At 46.9% G+C, this 25,626-nt stretch overlaps 1 protein-coding gene across 3 annotated transcripts in view; it reads left to right on the top strand.

The window, feature by feature from the left end:
• The window catches only part of LOC145361307 (phytanoyl-CoA hydroxylase-interacting protein-like), a 73,243-nt gene extending 50,797 nt beyond the window's left edge, over positions 1–22,446 (top strand). For all 3 annotated transcript variants that reach the window (XM_080216960.1, XM_080216958.1, XM_080216959.1), the window contains 4 exons: positions 2,903–3,070; positions 16,829–17,003; positions 17,824–17,941; positions 21,909–22,446. In XM_080216960.1, coding sequence (XP_080073086.1) covers positions 2,906–3,070; positions 16,829–17,003; positions 17,824–17,941; positions 21,909–22,446 — 996 coding nt within the window. In that variant the 5' untranslated portion in view covers positions 2,903–2,905. The remainder of the gene's footprint in view (positions 1–2,902; positions 3,071–16,828; positions 17,004–17,823; positions 17,942–21,908) is intronic.
• Positions 22,447–25,626: the final 3,180 nt, after the last annotated feature.

The following is a 25,626-nucleotide window of genomic DNA, read 5'->3' as shown; positions in this document are numbered from 1 at the left end:
ACACGGAGACCCAGGCCTCAGGCAAGTAATGTGGGGTGGAGTCGGGGGGGAAGATTAAGCAGATTGAGCAAAAAAATCACACAGCGAGCCGAATGAAGCAAGGAGCCGCAAAGTATATGATAGAACGCCGCTACCTCCAGTTAACTGAGGGCTGTGGAAATGAGGCCGGCACAAATGGGTTTTGCGTTTCTTGTCGAAGTTTCTTCCAAATTGATAACAATGCAGTGGCCATAAAGGCCCTTGAACTTATTAAGTTTAATTTATGGATGTGGAATATTTGGAGGGTTGGGGGAGGTGGGTAGCAAGGGCAAGGGAATGCCTCTCAGCACTGAGTTAACACTGTTTACTCAAAGGCATAAATAGCCACTCCTGGCCAGCATTTATTACCCATCCCTAGTCGCCCGAGGGCAGTTGAGAGTCAACCACATTGCTGTAGATCTGGAGTCACACGTAGACCAGACCATTACCTGATTTCCTTCCCTAAAGGAAACCGGATGGGTTGTCCCGACAATGGTTTCATGGTCATCAGTAGATTCTTAATTCCAGATTTTGTTTTTATTTGAATTCAAATTCCACCATCTGCCGTGGCAGGATTCAAACCTGGGTTCTCCAGGACATTAGCTGAGTTTCTAGATTAAAAATACCAAGAGGGCAATTGCCTCTTCCTAATATGTTATCGCTTTCAGGCCTGAGTGCCTTTGATCAAGGGACTTCGCTCCAACAGGTCTGCCACCGTATTAATATCAGCAATCATTAAATAAATCGGTCTAAGTGGAACTAGAAAGTAACAAGGGTTAGAAAACATTTGTGCGAGTTGTGTAGGGCATGGCATTAAACAGAAAATTAGAGATGCATGTAACAAGGGTGCTGCAGTAATCATGGGGGACTTTAAACGATGTATATATTGAGCGCATTAATTGGTCACCAATGGACCTCAATAGGCGATGGGACAGGGAAGTCAATCATGGCCTTTCCCATCCAGGACTTAATCCTGCCTCGAGCGTGCCACCAGCAAGAGCAGAAGGTTCTGCCCTTGGGAAGCACTTTGGAACAGCCAATCTTTAATTAAGTTCCTTCGCTGGGTGAGTGATGGCTTTGTGTTAAGACGGGTCAGTCACAGATCAAATGTTCACTGATCAATACTGTAAAATTAAATCATACTTCCGTACTTATAAAAACAAAGGCTAACATTACTGCAATGTCGGAAAACATCAATAGCAATCTTACTTCAGCACAGTTAAGTCAATCTCCACTGAGATCTGAAAGGATCTCTAATCCTTTCATTGCAGCAAGGATCACGATACTTTCACACCTTCATGGTGCCCACTCAGGATTTAAGGGGAATTTTTAAGTATTACAGCAGGAAAAAAGAACCTTAATTCCGCAGACGAAAGCTGCAGCAGGGGGACATTGCGCAGGGGGCTAAAGGAGCACAATGGATGGAGCCACAAAACAGTCCGAGCACAGAAGGAGGCTATTTGGCCTATCATGTTCATGCCAGCTCTCTGTGAGAATGGGGGCTGCACAGTGGTTAGCACTGCTGCCTCACAGCGCCAGGGACCCACTGGTTTGATTCCCAGTTTGGGTCACTGTGTGGAGTTTGCACATTCTCCCCGTGTCTGCGTAGGTTTTCTCTGGTTGCTCTGGTTTCCTCCAAAAGACGTGCTGGTTATGTGCTAAATTCTCTGTCAAATGTACCCGAACAGGCGCTGGAGTGTGGCGACTGGGGGATTTTCACAGTAACTTTATTGCAGTGTTAATGCAAGCACACTAGTGACACTAATAACATATATTTTGTCAACCTTTGACGGCTGTGCTTTCTGCTGCCAAGTCCTTAAACTCTGAAATCTGAAATTTTAAACCTCTCCAACACTTTAAGACATTCCTTAAAACTAACTGCTTTGACAGAGAGTGCCAAATTTTATAGAATCACAGAATCCCTACAATGTAGAAGGAGGCCATTCAGCCCATTGTGTCTGCACCGACCACAATCCCACTCATGCCCTGTTCCTGTAACCCCACATATTTACCCTGCTAATCCCCTGACACTAGGGTCAATTTAACATGGCCAATCCACCTAACCCACACATCTTTTGAGTGTGGGAGGAAACCAGAGCACCTGGAGGAAACCCATGAAGACACAGTTAGAACGTGCAAACTCCACACAGATAGTGACCCAAGCCAGGAATCAAACGCGGGTCCCTGGCGCTGTGAGGCAGCAATGCTAAGCACCGTGCCACCCCAAAATGTCACCATCTGCCGTGGTGGGATTCGAACCTGGGTCCCCACAGGATTCCCCTGGGTCTCCGGATAAGTAACCCAGTGACAATACCACGACACTACCATCTCCCCTTTTGTTTGTTAATGCCCAAGTGAAGTGCCTTAGGAAAGGTTTATTATCTTAAATTTACCCAAATGCTAATTGTTCGAGTTGATTGTTGATTATTGGGAGGTGGTGGTATTGTTGCTGGACCATTAATCCAGAAACTCAGCTAATGTTCTGGGGAGCTGGGTTCGAATCTTGCCATGGTAAATGGTGGAATTTGCATTCAAATATCTGTAAATAATAATCTGCTGATGACCATGGAACTATTGTCGGGAAAAACCCATCTGGTTCCTTTAGGGAAGGAAATCTGCCATCCTTACCCAGTCTGGCCTACATGTGACTCCAGATTCACAGCAATGTGGTTCATTCTCAACTGCCCTCCGGCAACTAGAGATGGGTAATAAATGCTGGCCAGCCAGCAACGCCCATGTCCCACAAATAGATAAAACAAAACTCTCCCGCCCCGCATCCCCGCAAGCAGAGGCCAGTGGCAGAGAAGCCACACAGTAATGCTGCTCAGGGTAATGTTGTTCCTTGCTGTGCAAGAGACTTTTACACTTCTTCTTCCTCCAACAGAAAATGGAGCTGCTGTCAACACCTCACAATATTAAAATCACCAACATCACCTGCGATTCTTTCAAGATCTGCTGGGACACGGATGCAAAGGACCGGGAGCGCATCACGCACTACTTTGTGGACCTCAACAAGAAAGAGAACAAGGATTCCAACAAGTTCAAGCACAGAGTAAGCTTGATACCAGGGTCTCAGACGGGCAGCTCACTAAATAGACAACAAAAAGAGAAAGTGCTGGAAAATCTCAGCGGGTCTGGCAGCATTTGTAAAGGGAGAAAAGAGCTGACGTTTTGAGTCCCGATGACCCTTTGTCAAAGCGAAACGGCGCAGAAAGTGGGAGATATTTACAGCGCAGGGTAATGGTATGAATGAGTCATAGTCACAGAAACCAGGGGAAAGGCTGCTAATGGCAGCCCATGGAGAGAATAGGTGTGAATGGCCACACGGCTGAGAAGCTGAGGGTAAGCTGTGACAGATGAAGATGTTGGGAGAAATGGGGGGTGGGGGGATGGAGAATGAATAGGAGAGAGGTAAAATTGAGAGAAAGGGAGAAAGGGGAGGCAAAGGGAGAGAAAATGTAAGGAAAGGCTGGATAAAGTAGGGGGAAAGAGTGGGAGGGGGAAGAAATATAAAGAAAGACAGTGAAGAAATAAAAGGTAGAGAACAGTTAAAAAAAAGAGAACAAAGCCGGGTGGAGGTGGGGTAGAGCGAATGATCTGCAGTTGTTGAATTCGATGTTGAGACTGGAAGGTTGTAAAGTGCCAAGTCGCAAGATGAGAGACTTCCTCCAGTTTGTGTTGGGCTTCACTGGAACACTGCAGCAGGCCAAGGACAGACATGTGGGCATGGAAGCAAGATCGTGTGTTAAAATGGCAAACAGCGGGAAGGTCAGGGTTCCTGACTGTGCACAGACCAAAGGTGCTCAGCAAAGCGATCACCCAGTCTACATGTACTGGACAGACATATACAGCACCACTCATCATTTCTGTGGGTTGCCAGCATATAATTTAAGTAACTTTAGGTTTGCCCTTTTAGCCAAATGGGCTTGATATTGCTTGTATTCTAGTCATTATCAGGCAGCCTCTTGTCTCCACAGGCTGACACTAACGTTTGAGTTTATTTCCACTTTATACGGAAGCGGGTAGCCAGAAGTTGGGAATTCGGAGACCTTTACGCAGCACGGCGGCACAGTGGTTAGCACTGCTACCTCACAGTGCCAGGGACCCGAGTTCGATTCCTGGCCTCAGGTCACTGTCTGTGTGGAGTCTGCACGTTCTCCCCGTGCCTGCGTGGGTTTCCTCCAGGTGCTCCAGTTTCCTCCCACAGTGCAAAGATGTGCAGGTTAGGTGGATTGGCCATGCTAAATTGACCCAACTGTCAGGGAGATCAGAAGGGGTAAGTATGTGGGGTTGTGGGAGTGGAGCCGAGGTGGGATTGTTGTTGGTGCAGACTAGATGGGCTGAATGGCCTCCTTCTGCACTGTAGGGATTCTATGACTGTGCTTTGCAGAAAAAAGTCAAGATGGCCAACGGAATGCTGGCATTCATATCTCAAGCGCTGGGATATAGGGAAGCAAAATGCTAGTTAGCCCCCACTTAGAGTACTGTGAGCAGGTATGGACATCACACCTTAGGAAGGTTGGTTTGTTGCTGAGCTCAACACAGATTTACGAGAGTGATAGCTGGACTTCAGGGGACTTATGTTTTACATAAATTCGGTCTTTATTCCCTCAATTCTATCTGGGGAGGGGAGGGAGCTGTGGGGAGGGGGGAAAGAAGAGAAAATCAGGCTGCTCTTCTGATTTGATAGCTTATAAGGAGAGTATATACCTATTTTAAAAAAAAAGGGGTGTTGAGTTTAAAATTGGCAAGTCACGTTGCGGCTTTATAGAACCTTAGTTAGGTCGCACTTGGAATATAGTGTTCAATTCTGGTCGCCACACTACCAGGAAGATTTGGAGGCTTTGGAGAGGGTACAGAAAAGATTTACCAGGATGTTGCCTGGTATGGAGGGCATTAGCTATGAGGAGAGGTTGGAGAAACTTGGTTTGTTCTCACTGGAACGATGGAGATTGAGGGGCAACCTGATAGAAGTCTACAAGATTATGAGGGGCATGGACAGAGTGGATAGTCAGAAGCTTTTTCCCAGGATGGAAGAATCAATTACTAGGGGGCACAGGTTTAAGATGCGAGGGGCAAGCTTTAAAGGAGATGTACGAGGCAAGATTTTTACACAGAAGGTGGTGGGTGTCTGGAACTCGCAGCTGGAAGAGGTAGTGGAAGCAGATACATGACTTTTAAGGGGAATGTGGACAAATACATGAATAGGATGGGAAAAGAGGGATATGGTCCCTGGAAGGGTAGGGGGTTTTAGTTCAGATGGGCAGCATGGTCAGTACAGGCTTGGAGGGCCAAAGGGCCTGTTCCTGTGCTGTAATTTTCTTTGTTCTCTCTTTGCAATTCAGGGCGTTGATGGGTAGAATCTTAGAATCATAGAACCCAACAGTGCAGAAAGAGGCCCTTCGGCCCAGCGAGTCTGCACTGACCACAATCTCACCCAGGCCCTACCTCCATATCCCTACACATTTTACCCGCTAAACCCTCTAAGCACCCCAGGACACTAAGGGGCAATTTTAGCATGGCCAATCAACCTAACCCGCACATCTTTGGACTGTGGGAGGAAACCAGAGCACCCGGAGGAAACCCACACAGACACGAGGAGAATGTGCAAACTCCACACAGACAGTGACCTGAGCCGGGAATCGAACCCAGGTCTCTGGAACTGTGAAGCAGCAGTGCTAACCACTGTGCTACCGATCTGGTAGAAATGTACAAATATTTCTAGGGAAGGACAGGGTGGATTTGGGATAAATTGTGTTCACTGGTCGAAGGCTCCAGAAGCAGGGGCCATCATCTAAATATGAGGGCCAAGCATTTAGGAGATGTTTGAAAATACCTCCACATGCAGAGAGTGGGGGAGGTTTGGAACTCTCAAACAGCAGTGGATGGTGGTTCAATTGTTAGGTTTAAGTCTGAGACAGACACATTTTTTACTAAGCAGGAGTACCAAGGGATATGGGCCTAGGGCATGTACATGGAGTTAGGCCACAGATCGGCCATAACCTTATTGAAAGGCAGAGTGGGCTCGAGTGGCAGAATGGCCTGCTCCTCTTCCAGCGTTCCTATTTTCAAGGCAGTCAGTCCCTCCTCACACTGCTCAAACCAAGATTTACTGGAGTAAATATCATTCTCCTCATTCTGGGGATGAGGGCGTCACTAGTCCATTTGAAGAGTTGTTGAATGATCAGTGTGGTGAAGATGCTTGAACAATGTTTCTTAGGTAGTGGGGAAACTGTTGAAAGACTTGGACAGGTTAGGAGAGTGGGCAAAGAAGTGGCAGATGGAATACAATGTGGAAAAGTGTGAGGTTATACACTTTGCAAGGAGGAATGGAGGCAGAGACTATTTTCAAAATGGGAAAATGCTTAGGAAATCAGAAACACAAAGGGACTTGGGATTCATTGTTCAAGATTGTTTTAAGATTAACCTGGGGGTTCAGACGGCAGTTAGTTAGCTTTCATGTTGAGAGAGCTAGAATACAAGAGCAGGGATTTACTTCTGAGGTTGTATAAGGCTCTGGTCAGACCCCATTTGGAGTATTATGAGCAGTTTTGGGCCCTGTATCTAAAAAAGGATGTGTGGCCTTGGAAAGGGTCCAGAGAAGGTTCACAAGAATGATCCCTGGAATGAAGAGCTTATCGTATGAGGAGCGGTTGAGGACTTTGGGTCTGTACTTGTTGGGAGTTTAGAAGGATGAGGGGGGACTCTTATTGAAACTTACAGGATACTGCGAGGCCTGGATAGAGTGGTTGTGGAGAGGATGTTTCCACAAATAGGAAAAAGTAGAACCAGAGGGCACGGCCTCAGGTTAAAGGGACAATCCTTTAAAATGGAAAAGAGGAGGAATTTCTTCAGCCAGAGGGTGATGAATCTGTGGAGCTCTTTGCCAATGTACCTAACCTGCACATCTTTGGACTGTGGGAGGAAGCCGGAGCACCCGGAGGAAACCCATGCAGACACTGGGAGAACGTGCAAACACCATACAGACAGTGACCCAAGCTGGGAATTGAACCCAGGTTCATGGTGCTGTGAGGCAGCAGTGCTAACCACAGAAGGCTGTGGAGGCCAGGTAATTGAGTGTCTTTAAGACAGAGATAGATTGGTTCTTGATTAATAAGGGGATCAGGGTTATGAGGAAAAGGCAGGAGAATGGAGATGAGAAAAATATCAGCCGTGATTGAATGGTGGAGCAGACTCGACGGGGGGAGTGGCCTAATTCTGCTCCTATGTCTTATGGTCTTGTGGTCGGGAGTTCCAGGTTTATGACCCAGCGAATATGCAGGAATGGCCAATGTTTGTCTGTGTTGGGATGTTCAGTGACTGGTCATGGTGTTCCCATATCCCTGCTACCTTCATCCTTCGAGGTGGTGAAGGTCACGGGTTTGAGAGGTACTGTTGACGAAGTCTTGGTGAGTCACTGTAGTGTCATCCTTCCTCTTTAGCACTCAAGTATAAGAATATCTTGGGGTGGAAACCCTTCTTGTAAAATTATCTCAGGTCTACTGCAATATCAACGACGGACATTATTTTACATTTGTTCTTGACATCACTGGCAAGGCCAGAATTTATTGCTGATCCTTAATTGCCCTTGAGAGTGGGAATATAATGAGACTGCAGTATAATATCTCCAATTCCCAGCTTTCCACGATCCACTTCCATGTAATTACCTTAAGTGGAAATAAACCCAACTATTTGTGTTAGTCTGACTGATAATTAGCACTTCCTCAAACACAGGATATTTGCAAAGCCCGGTTAAATGTGTTAAGAGAGGGACTCTGGTCATGGAAGAGCGAAATGGCTGTATGACTTTTCTCACCCATATTGATCTTGATATTTTTGTGACATTCCTTCTGAGCTAAGCAGACCTAAATGCACTTCCCACATCGGCAGCAGTAAAACACAAAGATCAAAGGGGAACTGTCTTGCCTAATGGAATACAAGGTAACAAAAGGCAAACTCCGAGAAGGCTCGGATATTGATTCTAGTTGACCCAGGTGACAGAAGCAGGAACTATGTATTGGTGACAGCTCGGAGAAATCAACCTGAGACTGAATCAAAGGGAAACAAATTCCAATCGAAATATTCTTGAAACAGCAACGATACCAGAGAGGATTTCAGTCAGACAGAATTATCTCACTTATCACAGACAGAGAGAGAGGCTGAGGGATGGGATTTTATGAACTCGCTCATCCGAAAATCGTAAAATCCCATCTGAGGACAACGGACCTTTCCATGCCCATCTCTCGCCCACTACAATTCCTGTAGTGGGTAGGACGGTAAAGGTCCAGCCTCCAGGGTGAGAAGGAAAGAAAGATAGTGGGCTGGGGGAGAAAGAGAGATACACAGAACAAAGCAAAGAGACGGAAGGTGGAGAAAATGAGGCAAGGAGAGGCTGATAGAGAGAGAGAGAATGGGATAAAACAACAGAGAGAAACAAGGAGACAGAGACAGAGGAGAAAGAGAGCAACAAATAAATAAAGAGGCAACAGAGAAATAGAGGATGTGAGAAAGGCAGAGAAGGAAAAACAGTGTCAGAGAGGCAGCACAGTGGTTAGCACTGCTGCCTCACAGCGCCAGGAATCTGGGTTTGATTCCTGGCTTGGGTCACTGTCTGTGTAGCATTTACACGTTCTCCCCGTGTCTGTGTGGGTTTCCTCCGTGTGCTCCGGCTTCCTCCCACAGTCCAAAGATGTGCAGGTTAGGTACATTGGCCATGCTAAATTGTCCCTTCGTGTCCAGGAATGCATAGGTCAGAGGGCTTAAAGGTGTGGGATTACAGGGATAGGGTCGCGATGGGATTGTGGTCAGTGCAGACTCGATGGACGTATGGCCTCCTTCTGCACTGCAGGAATTCTATGACAGGTTGAGAGAGAGAAAGAGAGGGACACACATAGAGAGAGTGAGAGATGGAAAAGGAGAAAGCAAGAGAGGGAGCTGGAGGGAAATAGAGAGGTAGAATGACTGCAAATCCTGTACATACAATATATCATACACACACACATCTTAGGAGGAGAGGGAGAGCCTTGAAACAGAAGCCTGTGTATGGGCTGAAAGTAAACAATCAAGATAAGCAAGCTCCCATCTGACTGAGATAATAGACAGGTGCAGAGAGGGCCCTGGCACAGTTTCCGTGTGTGTTATTAACACCTGAAGACTTTCACTTTCCCACTGAGAGCCATATGGCTGATAGAGAGAGAGAGGGCACTGAAATCATAGTGTTCTTCCATGCAAGCGTGGCTCCCTTCACATTCCCCTGAACTGTAGCTGAGACTGCTAAGGATGGAGAGCCAGATACAGTTATGGATATTTACCTGCATTTCGGAGGAATATTATTCGTCCTTGCCACCTCCAACCCAGGCTACCAACCAACACCCCCCCCACCCCCCCCCAACTCAGAGCTTCCAATTCCTCCAGCTCACTCCCTCTGCCAGCGTTAGATGGTGTGTGTTATCAAACAGTTAATCACAGTTGATCAGAAGCTACCCTCAGGGAACGCTGACACTATTACACATTACTTATTGTAATGTTTTGGAATTAAAACCATCAGCTCCTGTCTAATTGTGCTGGCATTCTCCCACTTTGCAGCTCACTCAAACCCCGCAATGTTACCATCATTTGCACTCTGGGGGCGTCTGACTGACACAGATTGATTTCTTACATAATCGCACACGATTCACGTGGGATGTTTCTTTTCAACAGCCCAGCACAGGTGATGAAGGAGCTGTTCGGAGGTTATATTCCAACCTCCAGCTCACACCCAGCAATCTATTATTCTCTATGTAAACTGACCTGAACCCCTTGATTTAAATATTTAAACCCCCCCCGAACCCTTTGATTCACTTACAGCTGTCTGTTATTCCATTTATAAATCACCCCGAGCTCCTCGATTGGATTCCAGTCTGGAACTCACTCCTGGGAATCTGTACTCTGTATATAAACCGTCCTGAACCCCTCGATTAGATTCCAGTCTGTAACTCACAATCAGGTATGTTATTCCATACATAAACCACCCCGATCCCTCAATTAGATTCCAGTCTGTAACTCACTCCCAGGTATCTGTTATTCTATACATAAACCATCCCGATCCCTCAATTAGATTCCAGTCTGTAACTCACTCCCGGGAATCTGTTATTCTGTATATAAACTACCCCAAACCCCTCGATTAGATTCCAGTCTGTAACTCACAATCAGGTATCTGTTATTCCATACATAAACCACCCTGATCCCTCAATTAGATTCCAGTCTGTAACTCACTCCCGGGTATCTGTTATTCTATACATAAACCACCCCGATCCCTCAATTAGATTCCAGTCTGTAACTCACTCCCTGGAATCTGTTATTCTGTATATACACCACCCCAAACCCCTCGATTAGATTCCAGTCTGTAACTCACTCCCAGGAATCTGTTGTTCCATATATAAACTACCCCGAACCCCTCGATGAGATTCCAGTCTGTAACTCACTCCCGGGTATCTGTTAATCTGTATATAAACCATCCTGAGCTCCTTGATTAGATTTCAGTATACAACTCATTCCCGGGTACCTGTTATTGTATATATGAACCACCCTGAACCCCTCGATTAGATTCCAGTCTGTAACTCACTCCCAGGTATCTGTTATTCGATATCTAAACCCCCCGAACCCCTCGATTAGATTCCAGTCTGTAACTCACTCCCAGGTATCTGTTATTCTATATATAAATCCCCCGAACCCCTCGATTAGATTCCAGTCTGTAACTCACTCCCAGGTATCTGTTATTCTATATATAAACCCTCCAAGGCTCCTGATTAGATTCCAGTCTGTAACTCACTCCTGGTATCTGTTATTCAATTTATAAATCACCCCGAACCCCTCGATTAGATTCCAGTCTGTAACTCACCCGGTTATTGGTTATTCTCTATATAAACCACCTGAACTCCTCGATTAGATTCCAGTCTATAACTCATTCCAGGGTGTCTGTTATTCTATATATAAACCACCCCCCCATTCCGAACCCCTCGATTAGATTCCAGTCTGTCACTCACTCCCGAGTATCTGTTATTCTACATATAAACCACCCTGAACCCCTTGATTAGATTCTAGTTTGTAACTCACTCCTGGGTATCTGATATTCTACATATCTACCACCCCGAACCCCTCGATTAGATTCCAATCTGTAACTCGTTTCAGGGTGAGTGTTATTCAATGTATAAACCACCCACCTCTTCCCAGCACCTCGATTACATTCCAGCCTGTGACCCATTCCCGTGATTTTGTTCTTCTATATATTAACCTCACCTCCTGCCAAAGCTGATTAGATCCCAGCCTGTAACTCACCCCGGGAAGCAATGTATTCTATAGTTTCATTATAGCAGTGCAGTTACACTGTACACATGTCCTTGCCGTAGAGTTATCACAGGTGACACTTGCTGTTCTCTAGCTGTGTTGGAAAGCTGTGCACTCTATATCTCTCTAATATCCTGGCTCGTAACAACTGTTGAATGCTACGGCAGATATCAAAGCCAAGCCATCTCTGACAAATATTCCGCGCCCCCCCCCACCACACTCCACCCCTCCCCCACCTCCACACCTCCTCCCTTGGCTCAACCTGCATTCTAGTTGAACAGCAACTAGCTCTACAAGCAACTGTTGCCTTGGAAACCGTCATCCTGGCTGAACCCAGTCTTGGCTTATTACTGTGTATGATAGATAAGAGAATATCTCTGCTCACAATTCCCTCGTAGTGAACAGCCTCATGCTCAGTAACACGTGAATCTTTGCTATTCTTGCAATCATGGCATTTCAGAGAGAAAGCAAACTTATCTCTTTGTGATGTTGGATGAGGGATAATATGTGGGTTCGGTGGATTGGCCATGTTAAATTGTCCCTTAGTGCCTAAAGATGTGCAGGTTAGGCAGATTGGCTATGTTAAATTGCCCCTTAGTATCCAAAAATGTGTAGGTTAGGTGGCTTGGCCGTGCTAAATTGTCCCTTCACGTCCAAAGATGTGCAGGTGAGGCGGATTGGTCATGCTAAATTGCCCCTTAGTGTCCAAAGATGTGTAGGTTAGATGGATTGGCCATGCTAAATTGCCCCTTAGTGTCAGGGGGATTAGCAGGATAAATACGTGGGGTGACAGGGATAGGGTGGGATTGTTGTCAGTGCAGGCTCAATGGGCTGAATGGCGTCCTTTTGCATTGTAGGGATTCTATGGTTCTGGGATAAATATTGCTCAAGGCACCAGGCATAACTCCCTCACTCTTCTTTGAAATAGTGACACCGGAACTTTCAAATCCACCTGAAAGGGCAAGGATGAGGCCTCTTCATGTCTCATCCAAAAGGTGGGAGGGATTTTTCTGCCACGCTCACCCCAAAATCCCACCCGAGGCCAACAGACCTTTCTGTGGTCCGTCCCTCGCCTGCTACTGTTCCCGTGGCGGGCGGAATGGAAAAACTACCTCCCCCACCAACCCCGTATCTCCAACAGTGCAGTGTCCGAGTCCTGGAAGGTTGACTGAAACCCAGAACTGTGTGATTCAGAGCTAGAGTGCTGCCAACTGTGTGGCATGGCCGGAACACACAAAATAAGGTGGAAACAAGTCATCGAATTGAATTGTCACTGAATTGAAGCCTTTTCCATTTATGGTGCCCCCTCCTCCTTATGTGGGGATCACCATCTGTGACATACCCACAGTTCACAGAACCACGGAATCCTACAGTGCAGAAGAGGCCCTTCTGCCCATCGAGTCTGCATGGAAGGCCCTTACCTAACCACCTAATCCCACTTGCCAGCTCTTGGCCCATAGCCTTGAATGTTATGACATGCCAAGTACTCATCCCGGTACTTTTTAAAGCTTGTGAGGCATCCCGCCTCCACCGCCCTGCCAGGTAACGCTTTCCAGATCCTCACCACTGTCTGAGTAAAAACGATTTTCCTCATATCCCTCCCGAAACCTCCCACCCCTCACTTGTAATTTGTGTCCCATCGTAACTGACCCTACAACTAAGGGGAACAGCTGCTCCCTACCCACTCTGTCCATGTCCCTCATAATCTTGTACACCTCGATCAGGTCGCCCCTCAGTCTCCTCTGCTCCAGAGAAAACAACCCAAGCCTATCCAACCTCTCTTCATAACTTAAATGTTCTATCCTAGGCAGCATCCTGGTGAATCTCCTCTGCACCCACACAGTGCTCCAGCTGTGGCCTCGCCAAAGTTCTATACAATTCCAACATGACCTCTCTGTTTTTGTAATCTATACCCCGATTGATTCAGGCTAGTGTGCAACCCTATTAACCTGCCTTTCCATCTTCAGAGATCTACGGACAAACACATCAAGGTCCTTTTGTTCTTTGGAACTCCCCAGTGTCAGTCCTTTCATAGTACACTTCTTTGTCATATTACTCCTTCCAAAGTGTATCATCTCACACTTTTCAGGGTTAAATTCAAGTGCCACTTATCTGCCCATTTGACCATCTCATCTATATCTTTCTGTAATCCATGACACTCAACATTCAGACACTCATACCACCAGGTGAAGGTTTAACAATGCCAGATACTCACATGGCATTTGTCTTTCTTCCCGCCTCGACAGAGGCAACTGAGAAAATGTCTTCCTCAGTCTAACATCGAGGGCAGAAGGGCCTGTACTGCGCTGTAATGTTCTATGTTCTATGAAGGTAAACCTACAAATGATTTGTCAGACTCATACACTGCCCAGTATCACATTTCACAGCACCTCCAGTGACATGATGTGGAGTTGCCGGCATTGGACTGGGGTGGGCAGAGTAAGTAGTCTCACAACACCAGGTTAAAGTCCAAATGGTTTATTTGGAATCATGAGCTTTCGGAGCACTGCCCCTTCATCAGCTAAGTGCAGGATTTGGTTCACAAACAGGGCATGTATATGAGCAAAGACACAATTGCAAGATATTGGTTGGAGTGAGAGTCTTTACAGGTAATCAAATCTTTACAGGTACAGACGGTGCAAGTGGAAGCCCATTAGCTGTATCTGACATTATTTCCTGAGCTTAGACGTCAGCTATTGGCTCAGGTATCACAGCAGAGGCAGTGTCCCCTCACCTCGAGTTGACTGAGTGCTTCTTTAACTGCAGTAATGAGAGGCTGTGAGGAGACCATTATCCTACCGTCAACAGAGTTCAGGCTGTAATGTAAGGCAGGCTCTGCAGAGCATAATTGGAATTCAAAGTCTCCTGGCTGCAACACTTCCACACATAGACAGACAGACACACAGACAGACAGACTCAAAGACAGACATTCATGCACAGACACACATGAACAAACACAGACACACATCGACATTCATGCACAGACACACATGAACACGCACTCACATGCACAGATATTCAAGTACAGACACACACACACAGATAAACACACATTGACATTTATGCACAGACACACATGAACACACACACAGATATTCATGTACAGACACACACACACACAGAGACAAACACACATAGACATTCATGCATGGACACACATGAACACACACACAGACACACAGATATTCATCTACACACACATACAGACATTTATGCAGACAGAGACACACATGCACAAACACTCATGCACAGACACACACACACACAAACACTCATGCACAGACACACACATACACAAACACATATACATAAAAACGCACACACATAAACACACACATAGACAAACATGCACAGACACACAAACACACACATAAACACTCATGCGCAAATACACAAACACATAAACACATACACGGTCACAAACACACACAAACATACACACATAGACACACTCATTCACAGAGACACATGTACACACACACACACACACACACACACACACAGACACACACACACACACACACACACACACACAGAGCCTTTCACACAGTCCTTCACAGGTCAGCGACAGGCTCGCTGGATCTTGGCCCAGACTCAATGAAGCAAGGCTGGGTCCAGGCTGATGTGCCAGCTAACAAGACAAAACGCTGACATAACTTGCTGAGGCCATAACTGAAAGGGAATGTGACCTAAGGCAGGGAAAGTCAGGAAGATTGAGTGGGGGGTGGGGGGGGGACATCTATACATTGGGGAGCACCTGAACAATGTCGAAAGAGAATCAGGATTTTATACATTGAAAATGCACATGAGGACAGCCCCTTGAATTTCTTTCAGCAGTTTTGATTTTAGGCCCCATCATCCAAAGTTTTTCTGGGAGCAGAGAGAATTCTAGATTTTGACGATCCCTTTGTACGTAGGAGTGTTTCCTGACCTCAGTTTTGAATGGTCTAGCTCCAAATTTTCTTTTCAGGGCTCCCCTCAATGGATAGATTCTCTTTAGCTAACCTTTTGTTTTAAACACCTCAATTAGATTGGTAGCACAGTGGTTAGAACTGTTGCCTCACAGTGCCAGGGACCCAGATTCAATTCCTGGCTTGGGTGACTGTCTTTGTTGAGGCTGCATGATCTCCCCATGTTTGCATGGGTTTCCTCTGGGTGCTCTAGTTTCCTCCCACACTCCAAAGATGTGCAGGTTAGGCACTGAATTCCCCCTCAATGTACCTGAACAGGCGCTGGAGTGTGACGACTGGGGAAGTTTCGCAGTAACTTCATTGCAGCGTTAATGTACTTCTTTCCTGCTGCAATCAGACTTTTGAATGGACCTACCTCGCACTAAGGTGATCTTTCTCTACACTCTATCTATGACCGTAATGCTACATTCTGCACTGTCTTCTTTCCTTCCCTATGAACGGTATGCATTGTCTGTTAGCGTGCAAGAAGCAATACTTTTCACTATCCCAATACAGATGACAATAATAAATCAAACAATACTTTTCACTATATCCCAATACATGTGACAATAATGAATCAAACAATACTTTTCACTGTATCCCAATACATGTGACAATAATAAATCAAACAATACTTTTCACTGTATCCCAATACATGTGACAATAATAAATCAAACAATACTTTTCACTGTATCCCAATACATGTGACAATAATAAATCAAACAATTCTTTTCACTGTGTCCCAATACACATGACAATAATAAATCAAACAATAGTTTTCACTGTATCCCAATACATGTGACAATAATAAATCAAACAATACTTTTCACTGTGTCCCAATACATGTGACAATAATAAATCAAATCAAAATAATGTCAGCCAACTTGTGACACAAATAAATAAGCCCTCTATCTTCTCTACTCAAGAGGATACAAATTTATTTGATTTGATCTATTTGTCCTCATAGCCTAAACTCCTGAGTTTATGGGCAGCACAGTGGCACAGTGGGTTAGCACTGCTGTCTCACAGTGCCAGGGACTCGGGTTCAATTCTGGCCTCGGGTCACTGTCTGGGTGAAGTCTGCACATTCTCCCCATGTTTGCATGGGTTTCCTCCGAGTGCTACGGTTTCCTCCCACTGTCCAAAGATGTGTGGTTTAGGTTGATTGGCCATGGTAAATTGACCATGGTGTCAGGGGGATTAGCAGGGCGGATATGTGGGGTTACGGGAATAGGGCCTGGGTGGGATTGTGGTCAGTGCAGACTTAATGGATCAAATGGCCTCCTTCTGCACTGTAGAAGGAGGCCATTCTATAATTCTATCAACCCCTCCATCGACAAGATACTCTTCCTGGAGGGACACTAGATAGGTTTTAACCCAAGAGTCTGAATGAACGTGATGCCAATCCCTTTGTAATCCCACCCCTTAGATTCTGACCTTAAAAATCCCATCAATCATTATATACCCTCTGTATATACATGCGCTTAAGTCTACACAAGTCAGTGAAGCTCATTGCGATGTTCTTACCTGTTCAGGATGTCCCTACCAAGCTGGTTGCCAAGGCTGTGGCACTGCCGATGACGGTGCGAGGGCACTGGTTCCTGAGCCCCCGCACAGAGTACAGCGTCGCTGTCCAGACTGCCATCAAGCAGAGTGACGGGGAATACCTGGTGTCCGACTGGAGTGAGGTGGTGGAATTCTGCACTGGAGGTGAGCATGCAAAATCACGTGTGGACTGCTACACTCATTCAGCAGCAGAAAAATTACCAGACCAAAAAAAAATTAGACTGCTGCCTGATAGTCGGAGTGGGGTTGAATATTGCTGAAAAGAGGGACATGTTGTCAAAGTTTTGTATCTTGCACTCATCAGGACAAATGCAAGTATGGCAAATTTCAAACAATCACAACACAGTTGATAGTACTGCTACCTCACAGTGCCAGGGACCTGCGTCGATTCCTGGCGTCGGGTCACTGTCTGTGTGGAGTCTGCACGTTTTCCCCATGTCTGCGTGGGTTTCCTCCAGGTGCTCCGGTTTCCTCCCACAGTCTTAAAGATGTGCGGGTTAGGTGCTAAATTCTCCCTCCCTGAACCCAAACAGGCACCGGAGTGTGACAACTAGTGGAATTTCATAGCAACTTCATTGCAGTGTTAATGTAAGTCTTACTTCTGACACTAATAAATAAACAGACATGAGGTGACAGAGAGCTGTGGGAATCATTGGTTCAAAGTCAGTAGCTGCTCTTAAGCTGCAGTCACTCTAATGGTGACAGAGTGGAACCTCTTGATATTATCTCAGGGATAACCTGAGAATATTAACAATCTCTGAGAGATATTCTGTAAATATTAACACCCTCCCAAGAGATTCTTCGAACTGCTGCAAAGAGATATCCTGTTAACATAAACACTCTGAGACATATTCTGCAGATTTTAACACTCTTCCAGACACACTGAGAATACCCACACTTTCCAAGATTTCCTCATGGATGGTGTCTGATGTTGTAGCTAAGTCGCTGTGAATGTGTTTCCCAGATTATTCCACTGCCCACTTGAAGCAGTTGCTGGAGAAGGCGGAAGTGATTGCCGGGCGGATGCTGAGATTCTCCGTCTTCTATCGAAATCAGCAAGAGGATTACTTTGAATACATCAGGTGATACATTTACTGCCTATTCCTGCTTGGCGCTAAAAGCCCGACCCCTCACGTCCTCTCCAATACTGTCTACATCCTCCCTGCGTCTGATATGCCCTCCCCCTTTTCTGATACAGCCTCCCCACACCTGATACATGCTCCCCCCGCCTCTGATACGCCCTCCCCCACATCTGATACACCCTCCCGTCGCATCTGATACACCCTCCCCTGCGTCTGATATGTCCTCCCTCGCGTCTGATACACCCTCACCCGCATCTGGTATATCCTCCCCCGCGTCTCACATATCCTCCCCCGTGACTGATATACCCTCCCCTGCGTCTGCTGTATCATCCCCCGTGTCTGCGTGGATTTCCTCTGGGTGCTCTGGTTTCCTCGCACAGTCCAAAGATCTGCAAATTAGGTGCATTGGCCATGCTAAGTTGCCCCTTTAGTGTCCTGGGATGTGTAGGGTAGAGGGTTTAGCAGGCTAAATATGTGGAGTTACGGGGATAAGCCCTAGGTAGGATTATTGTCCATGCAAACACAATGAGCCATGGCATGGTGGCACAGTGGTTAGCACTGCTGCCTCACAGTGCCAGGGGACCCAGGTTCAATTCCAGCCTCAGGTCACTGTCTGTGTGGAGTTTGCATGTTCTCTCCATGTCTGCGTGGGTTTCCTCCGGATGCTCTGGTTTCCTCCCACAGCCCAAAGATGTGCGGATTAGGTCATGCAAAATTAACCCTGTCAACGGGATTAGCAGGGTAAATATGTGGGGTTACGGGAATAGGTCCTGGGTGGGATTGTGGTCAGTGCAGATTCGATGGGCCGAATGGCCTCCTTCTGCACTGTCGGGATTCTACGATTCTATTTCCTCTCCAATACTGTCTACCTTCAGCTTTGTAACTTCACTGGTTTCTACTCTGCCTGAACCCATTCTGCTGCTGAAATCCACATTCAGATCTCCAGGCTTGACGATTTCAATCTTCTCAAAAAATTTTTTTTACTCCATCCTTAAAGTTATAAGACTAGAGTGGACCGAGCAAGCCAAAATCCGTTCCTCCCTTGCTCCAAAAACCAAATTCAAAATCCAATTGAATCTAACTCATGGTCTCCCACAAGGGAGACAAACAAGGCCCAAGCTGACAAGATAAAGCATTGCACCCCAACTTGGGCTGGATCTGATGCTTGACAATTTCAATTATCTCCCGAGCAGCCTCCATAGGCAGGAGTTCATGCAAAACTTGCACCCTAACTCACACCTTGACCCTGCCACCCTACACTGAGTCTCACTGATTTACATCGGCTCCTGGATCAACATACCTCAAGAATAAAAGCTTCTTGGCTGCCTTTTCAAATTCCTCAATGGCCTGACTCCTCCCGATCTCTGTCATCTCCTCCAGCCCCACCAATCCCTGTGATATCTGCACTTCTCTAATTCTGGCCTCTTAAGCATTATCAATTTATGTCGCCCCACCTCTGGTGGCTGTGCCGTCAGCTGCCTGGCCCAAAGCCTTAGAATGCCCTTCCTCACCCTTTTTTAATTTGATTTATTATTGTCCTATGTGTTGGGATACAGTATAAAGTATTGTTTGATTTATTATTGTCATATTATTGGGATACAGTGTAAAGTATTGTTTGATTTATTATTGTCACGTGTATTGGGATACAGTGAAAAGTATTGTTTCTTGCGCACTATACAGACAAAGCATACCATTCATAGAGTACATAGGGGAGAGGAAAGGAGATAGTGCAGAATGCAGTGTTTCATTCATAGCTAGGGTGTAGAGAAAGATCAACTTAATATTTGATTGTATTTATTATTGTTAGGTGTATTGGTATACAGTGAGAAGTATTGTTTCTTGCACATATACATACAAAGCATACTGTTCATAGACTACATAGGGTAGAAGGAAAGGAGAGGGTGCAGAATGAGAAAGATCAACTTAATGTGAAGTACGTCTATTCAAAAGTTTGGTGGCAGCAGGGAAGAAACTGTTCTTGAGTCGGTCGCTACATGATCTCAGGTTTTGTATCTTTTTCCCCACAGAAGAAAGTAGAAGAAAGAATGCCCAGGGTGAGTGGGGTCCTTAGTTATGCTGGCTGTTTTCTGAGGCAGCGGGAAGTGTAGACAGAGTCAATGGATGAGAGACTGGTTTGAGTGATGGCCTAGGCTGTGTTCACGAACTTTTGTAGTTCCTTGCGGTCTTGAGCAGCGCAGGAGCCAGTCCAAGCTGTGATACAACCAGAAAGAATGCTTTCTATGGTGCATCTGTAAAAATTGGTGAGAGTTGTAGCTGACATACCAAACTTCCTTAGTCTTCTGAGAAAGGAGAGGTGTTGGTGTACTTTCTTAATTATAGTGTCAGCAATGGGGAGCCAGGACAGATTGTTGGTGATCTGGACACCTAAAAACTTGAAGCTCGTAACCATTTCTACTTCTTTTCCAATGATGTAGACAGGGGCATGTTCTCCACTATGCTTCCTGAAGTCAATGACTATCTCCTTCATTTTATTGACATTGAGGGAGAGATTATTGTCACCGCATCAGTTCACCAGATTCTCTTTCTTGTTCCTGTACTGTATCTTGTCTTTCTTTGAGATCTGAACCACTATGATGATGTCATCAGCAAACTTGAAAATCGAGCTGGGGGTGGATTTGGAAACACAGTCGTAGATTTTAAAGGGGTATAGTAGGGGGCTGAGAACACAGCCTTGTGGGGCACCGGTGTTAAGGATGGTCGTGGAGGCGATGTTGTTGTCTATCCCTATTTTTCATTTCTCTAACACTCTTTTATCCTTTAAATATTGCTTTGCCCAATCTTCTTGCTCACTTGAACCTAATTCTTGTGCCAAGGCTTGTGGGAAACTTTATTTCATAACACTCCTCTGGGGTACCTTCAGACACTTCACAACCATAACAGCTAATCGAATAAAACATTTCCCAGGAGCATTATAGATCAACACTTGGCATCAAGACACAGAAGGCAGATGACCTAAAGCTTGATCCATATGTTGTTCAGTGTCATTTTACATTTGCATAGATCCCTGTCAACATTATGTCAAAGGTGCAATTAAGTGGAGGTTGTGTGGTTACTGTAATAAAATCAATTTGATCCTCATCCAGTGACAGAAAACATGCGGTCAGCTCCCTAACCTCCTGCTGCTGCCCAGTGGGGAAATGCTCAGATTTACTCTGTATCTGACCATGTAGAAGGTGCTTCACTCTGCATCTCACCCCGTGTTGTACCTGTCCTAGGAGTGTTTGACAGGGACAGTGCAGAGGGAGCTTTACTCTGTATCTAACCCCATGCTAAACCTGTCCTGGGAGTGTTTGATGGGGACAGTGTCGAGGGAACTTTACCCTGTATCTCACCCTGTGTCCTGCATGTGTTTGATGGAGACAGTGTAGAGGGAGCTTTACTCTGTATCTAACCCCATGCTGTACATGTCCAGTGACTACTTACTGGGGACAGTGTAGAGGGAGTTTACTCTGCATCAAACCCCATGCTGCACCTGTCCTGGGAGTGTTTGATGGGGACAGTGTCGAGGGAGCTTTACTCTGTATCTAATCCCGTGCTGTACCTGTCCTGGGAGTGTTTGATGGGGACAGTGTAAAGGGAGCTTTACACTGTATCTAACCCCGTGCTGTACCTGTCCTGGGGGTGTTTGATGGTGACAGTGTAGAGGGAGCTTTACTTTGTACCTAACCCTGTGCTCTAGGTGTCCTGGGAGTGTTTGATGGGGGACAGTGTAGAGGGAGTTTTACTCTGTATCTAACTCCGTGCTGTGCCTGCCCTGGGAGTGTTTGATGGGGGACAGTGTAGAGGGAACTTTACTCTGTATCTAACCCCCGTGCTGTAGCTGTCCTGGGAGTGATTGATGGGGGACGGGGCAGTGGAGTGTGGATCCTTTGGATATCTTATGCAGTTGTTGGGTTTCTTTGTGGGGGCATTGCGGTTGGCTAACCCTCATCCTTTGCTGTTGCAGGACACACCACAATGGTATCATGCAGCCCTACCTGAAGGACAGCAGTGGCAGCCACGGCTCCCCGGTCAACGGGACGCTGCATGGGATCTTCTTCAGCTGCAACACCGAGTTCAACACCGGCGAGCCGCAGATGGACTCCCCCTACGGCCGGCTGCGGTTCCGGGTGGACGCCGAGAAGCTGTTCAACCCCGGCACCAATCTCTACTTTGCCGACTTCTACTGCATGTACACGGCCTACCACTACGTCATCCTGGTGCTGGCGCCCAAGGGCACCGCCGGTGACCTGTTCTGCCGCGAGAGGCTCCCGCTGCTGGACAGCGCCCGCAACCCCTTCCTGACCTGCACCCAAGACGCCGAGGGCCGGCTGCAGTTCCATCATGCCCAGGACCTCATCTTGGAACTGATCTACACCCAGCCACTCAGCCTGGCTCTGGGCACCCTCGGAGAGATTGGCGGGCACCAGCTCATGAGCCTCTCCACTGCCGACGCCAAGAAGGACCCCAGCTGCAAGACCTGCAACATCAGTGTTGGGCGTTAGAGGGGTTGGGGGGGGGGGGTGGGTGGGAACAACGTGGGGAAAGCGGGGGGAGGGAGGGTTAATCATCGGTTACAATCTGGGGAGGGGCGAAACCAGTGTGAGATCCACTGTGAATAAAATAGCCTTCAAAGGGGAGGGGGGGGTTGAGTGGAGGGGTATTCATTCAGTCTGTACGACGAATTGCTCTCCCCCACCCTCATCCTGCAAGATGTATTTTAATTCATTGTAACCCAGAAATGGGAGGCCAACAAGCATTCAGAGACAACGGGGTGACAAGAAGTGGGGGGGGGGGGTGGTGGGGAGGGGGCTTTTAAATTTCTACATCCAGAGGTGCTAAGGTAACACGTGGCGTCGTGCTCCCATTCGTACAAGACCCATCTCTGCTTTGTGTGTTTGGTGCCAGTTTTAAAGTGACCGTGTCGCACATTTACAGGCGAGATGCCCTTAGATCTGCACAGGATGGAAGCCCCATTCGTTCAAGAGCACACGATGGCAAGCACAATCTATCAGAGGGCGAGTGGACTCTCTCTCCCTCTCCCTCTTTGTGACATCCTGCGCTTTGAGCGGACATTTTTTTTGTCTTAACCAGTGATTATCTGCTGCCTCGCAAACCTCGTGAGCACAAATGAAATGCCATTTCAAGCACAAAGGTCCTTTTTTCCCCTACCTATTAGTGAAATGGGGGATCGAAGCGATCCTCCTGTTCTCAGATGTATTAGACTGGGGCCGGATTTCAATCATCCCTCACCCCACCGTGTCCCCATGGCCAAGTCCAAGGCACCTTCACTTCACTCTCATCCCGCCTGCTTGGGTGGCCAATTTTGGTTGGACACGTTCCTCGAGTATCCTATGAACTTTCACTCCTGACTGCCTCTCTCTCTCTCTCTCTCTTGTTTGAAGAGCCCCCTTCTCCAGTCTTAACACTTCTTTGATCGCAGTATTCTAAGAAGATGAAAAATAGACGTGCAATTTATGGTGCTGCCCCCTGACTTTTCCCAGGAGCTTGCCAGGGGGGTTTCCCGGAGAGTTGGCAATTGTGCATTCTTCCCGCAGCTAGTTTGAGATTCATGTCTTGGCAACGCTTACAAGTCCTCTTAAAGGGGCCAACACCCACTTAAAGTGACAGTGCCGCTTCCTCTCCAATCAGACTTTCAGCAGCCAACAGCTAAAGTGAAGTTTCTGCTGCACATGCAACCTTGCAGAACATGCACATGTGCACATTTGTGTCTGCACATGTGTAATTAAGCGCTCAGCCAGGGGTTAATGCAAGTGTGCTTAACATATATATACACACACATGCAAATGCGCGCACACACAAACATGCAGACACACACAAACACGCAGACACACACACAAACACGTAGACACACAAACACACAGACACACACACAGGCACACACAGACACACACACAGGCACACACAAACACGCAGACACACACACAAACACGTAGACACACAAACACGCAGACACACACAGACACACAAACACGCAGACACACATACACAAACACGCAGACACACACACAGGCACACACAGACACACACACAGGCACACACAAACACGCAGACACACACACACAAACACGCAGACACACACACAGGCACACACAAACACGCAGACACACACACACAAACACGTAGACACACACAGGCACACACAAACACACACACGCAGGCATACACAAACACGCAGGCACACACACAGACACACAAAAACATGCAGACATAAACATACACACACACGCAGGCACACACACATACACAGACATACACGCAGGCACACATACGTATATGTAGACACATGCATACATACAGACATGCGCAGAGACACACGCAGATGCATGCAGACATACACGTAAACACACACAGATGCACATGCAGACGCATGCAGACACATACTCCTCCTCTGACAACAGTCCCTTCCTTACACTTTTCCCAACTTTTGCTTCAAGACTAATTGTCAGACAAAGGGGGGAACAGAAATCTGGAACACGACCCCCCCGCCCCCCCCTGAAAAATAGACAAAGTTGGAGCTTCCCAGACTGTGATGGATAGATTCTCACTGGGCAAGGGAATCAGGGAATATGGAACTGAAGCAGGCAAAGTGGTACTGAGATTTGATCAGCCAAGGTCTCACTGAATCACAGGGCTGAATGGCCTCCTCCTGTTCCTGATTCCCAACTCCGAAATACTGGAATTCATCCAACCCAGGCGGAAAAGCAGAGTAAAACTGGGAAATGGCTGGTACTGGTCCGAGATCCAGCTCCATTTGGAGATATACATGACCAGTTTAGACCGGTACCATTCATTCCCAAGTTGAACTGGCTTTTCCTTGGGGGAAATTTGCATCGGAGCTGCTGCCCTTTTTGGAGCAGGAGAGATCTGGCTGGTCCTCAAATGGGTAAAGTGTGTGGGTGTTTCAGCTTTAGACTGTGGGCGCATCCCTCGATCTCACAGGCAACCCATTACACTCCTTCTCCTCTCTGAAAGGATGGAGAATCCCCATCTCTACCTGTGCTCAGGCAGTCAGTTTTCAAACTCCACTCCGATTGTCTGGTTTTGAGGCGGTGGGGGGGTGGGGTGGGCATCTCAAACTCCATGAGAGGCGCTGTACAAATGCAGGTTGTTGTTGCTGTCATTCGGCTGTCTAAGGATTGCTTGCAGGCGCAGGAGGTCTTTGGTTCCTTTAGCTTGGGATAAAAGCAATTGACTGCGGATGCCGGAATCTGAAACCAAAAGAAAAAAATGCTGGAAAAATCTCAGCAGGTCTGGCAGCATCTGTGAGGAGAAGGGTCATCCAGACTTGAGATGTCAGCTCTTTTCTCTCCTCACAGATGCTGCTGAGATTTTTCCAGCATTTTTTCTTTCTTTTGGTAGTTTTAGCTTGTCTGACTTGTGGCTGGGAATCACAATGAGCTTCCAGCAGCAGGCAAACTAAATGCAACGCAAATGCCCGGCCATTTAACGCAGCAAAACAGCGGGAGGCTAGCTCAACACTGGGGTAAAGAGGGACCGCACTGAGGATCGCAGGAACAGGAGGAGGGCCATTTAACCCCTCCAGCCTGCTCTGCCATTCAATCACCTCAGATCTGATCTCTGTCCTGACTCCATCCATCTGCCTCTGGGAGTGGGGGGATCCCTCCCCCACTATCTTGAGGAGCTGGGGTGGAAGCTGGTGC

The sequence above is a fragment of the Carcharhinus amblyrhynchos genome, chromosome 34 (assembly GCF_965287045.1).
Source record: "Carcharhinus amblyrhynchos chromosome 34, sCarAmb.v2.hapA, whole genome shotgun sequence".
NCBI lineage: Eukaryota > Metazoa > Chordata > Chondrichthyes > Carcharhiniformes > Carcharhinidae > Carcharhinus > Carcharhinus amblyrhynchos.
Note: the sequence above shows the minus strand (reverse complement) of the source record. Positions and strands in the feature narration are given on the sequence as shown.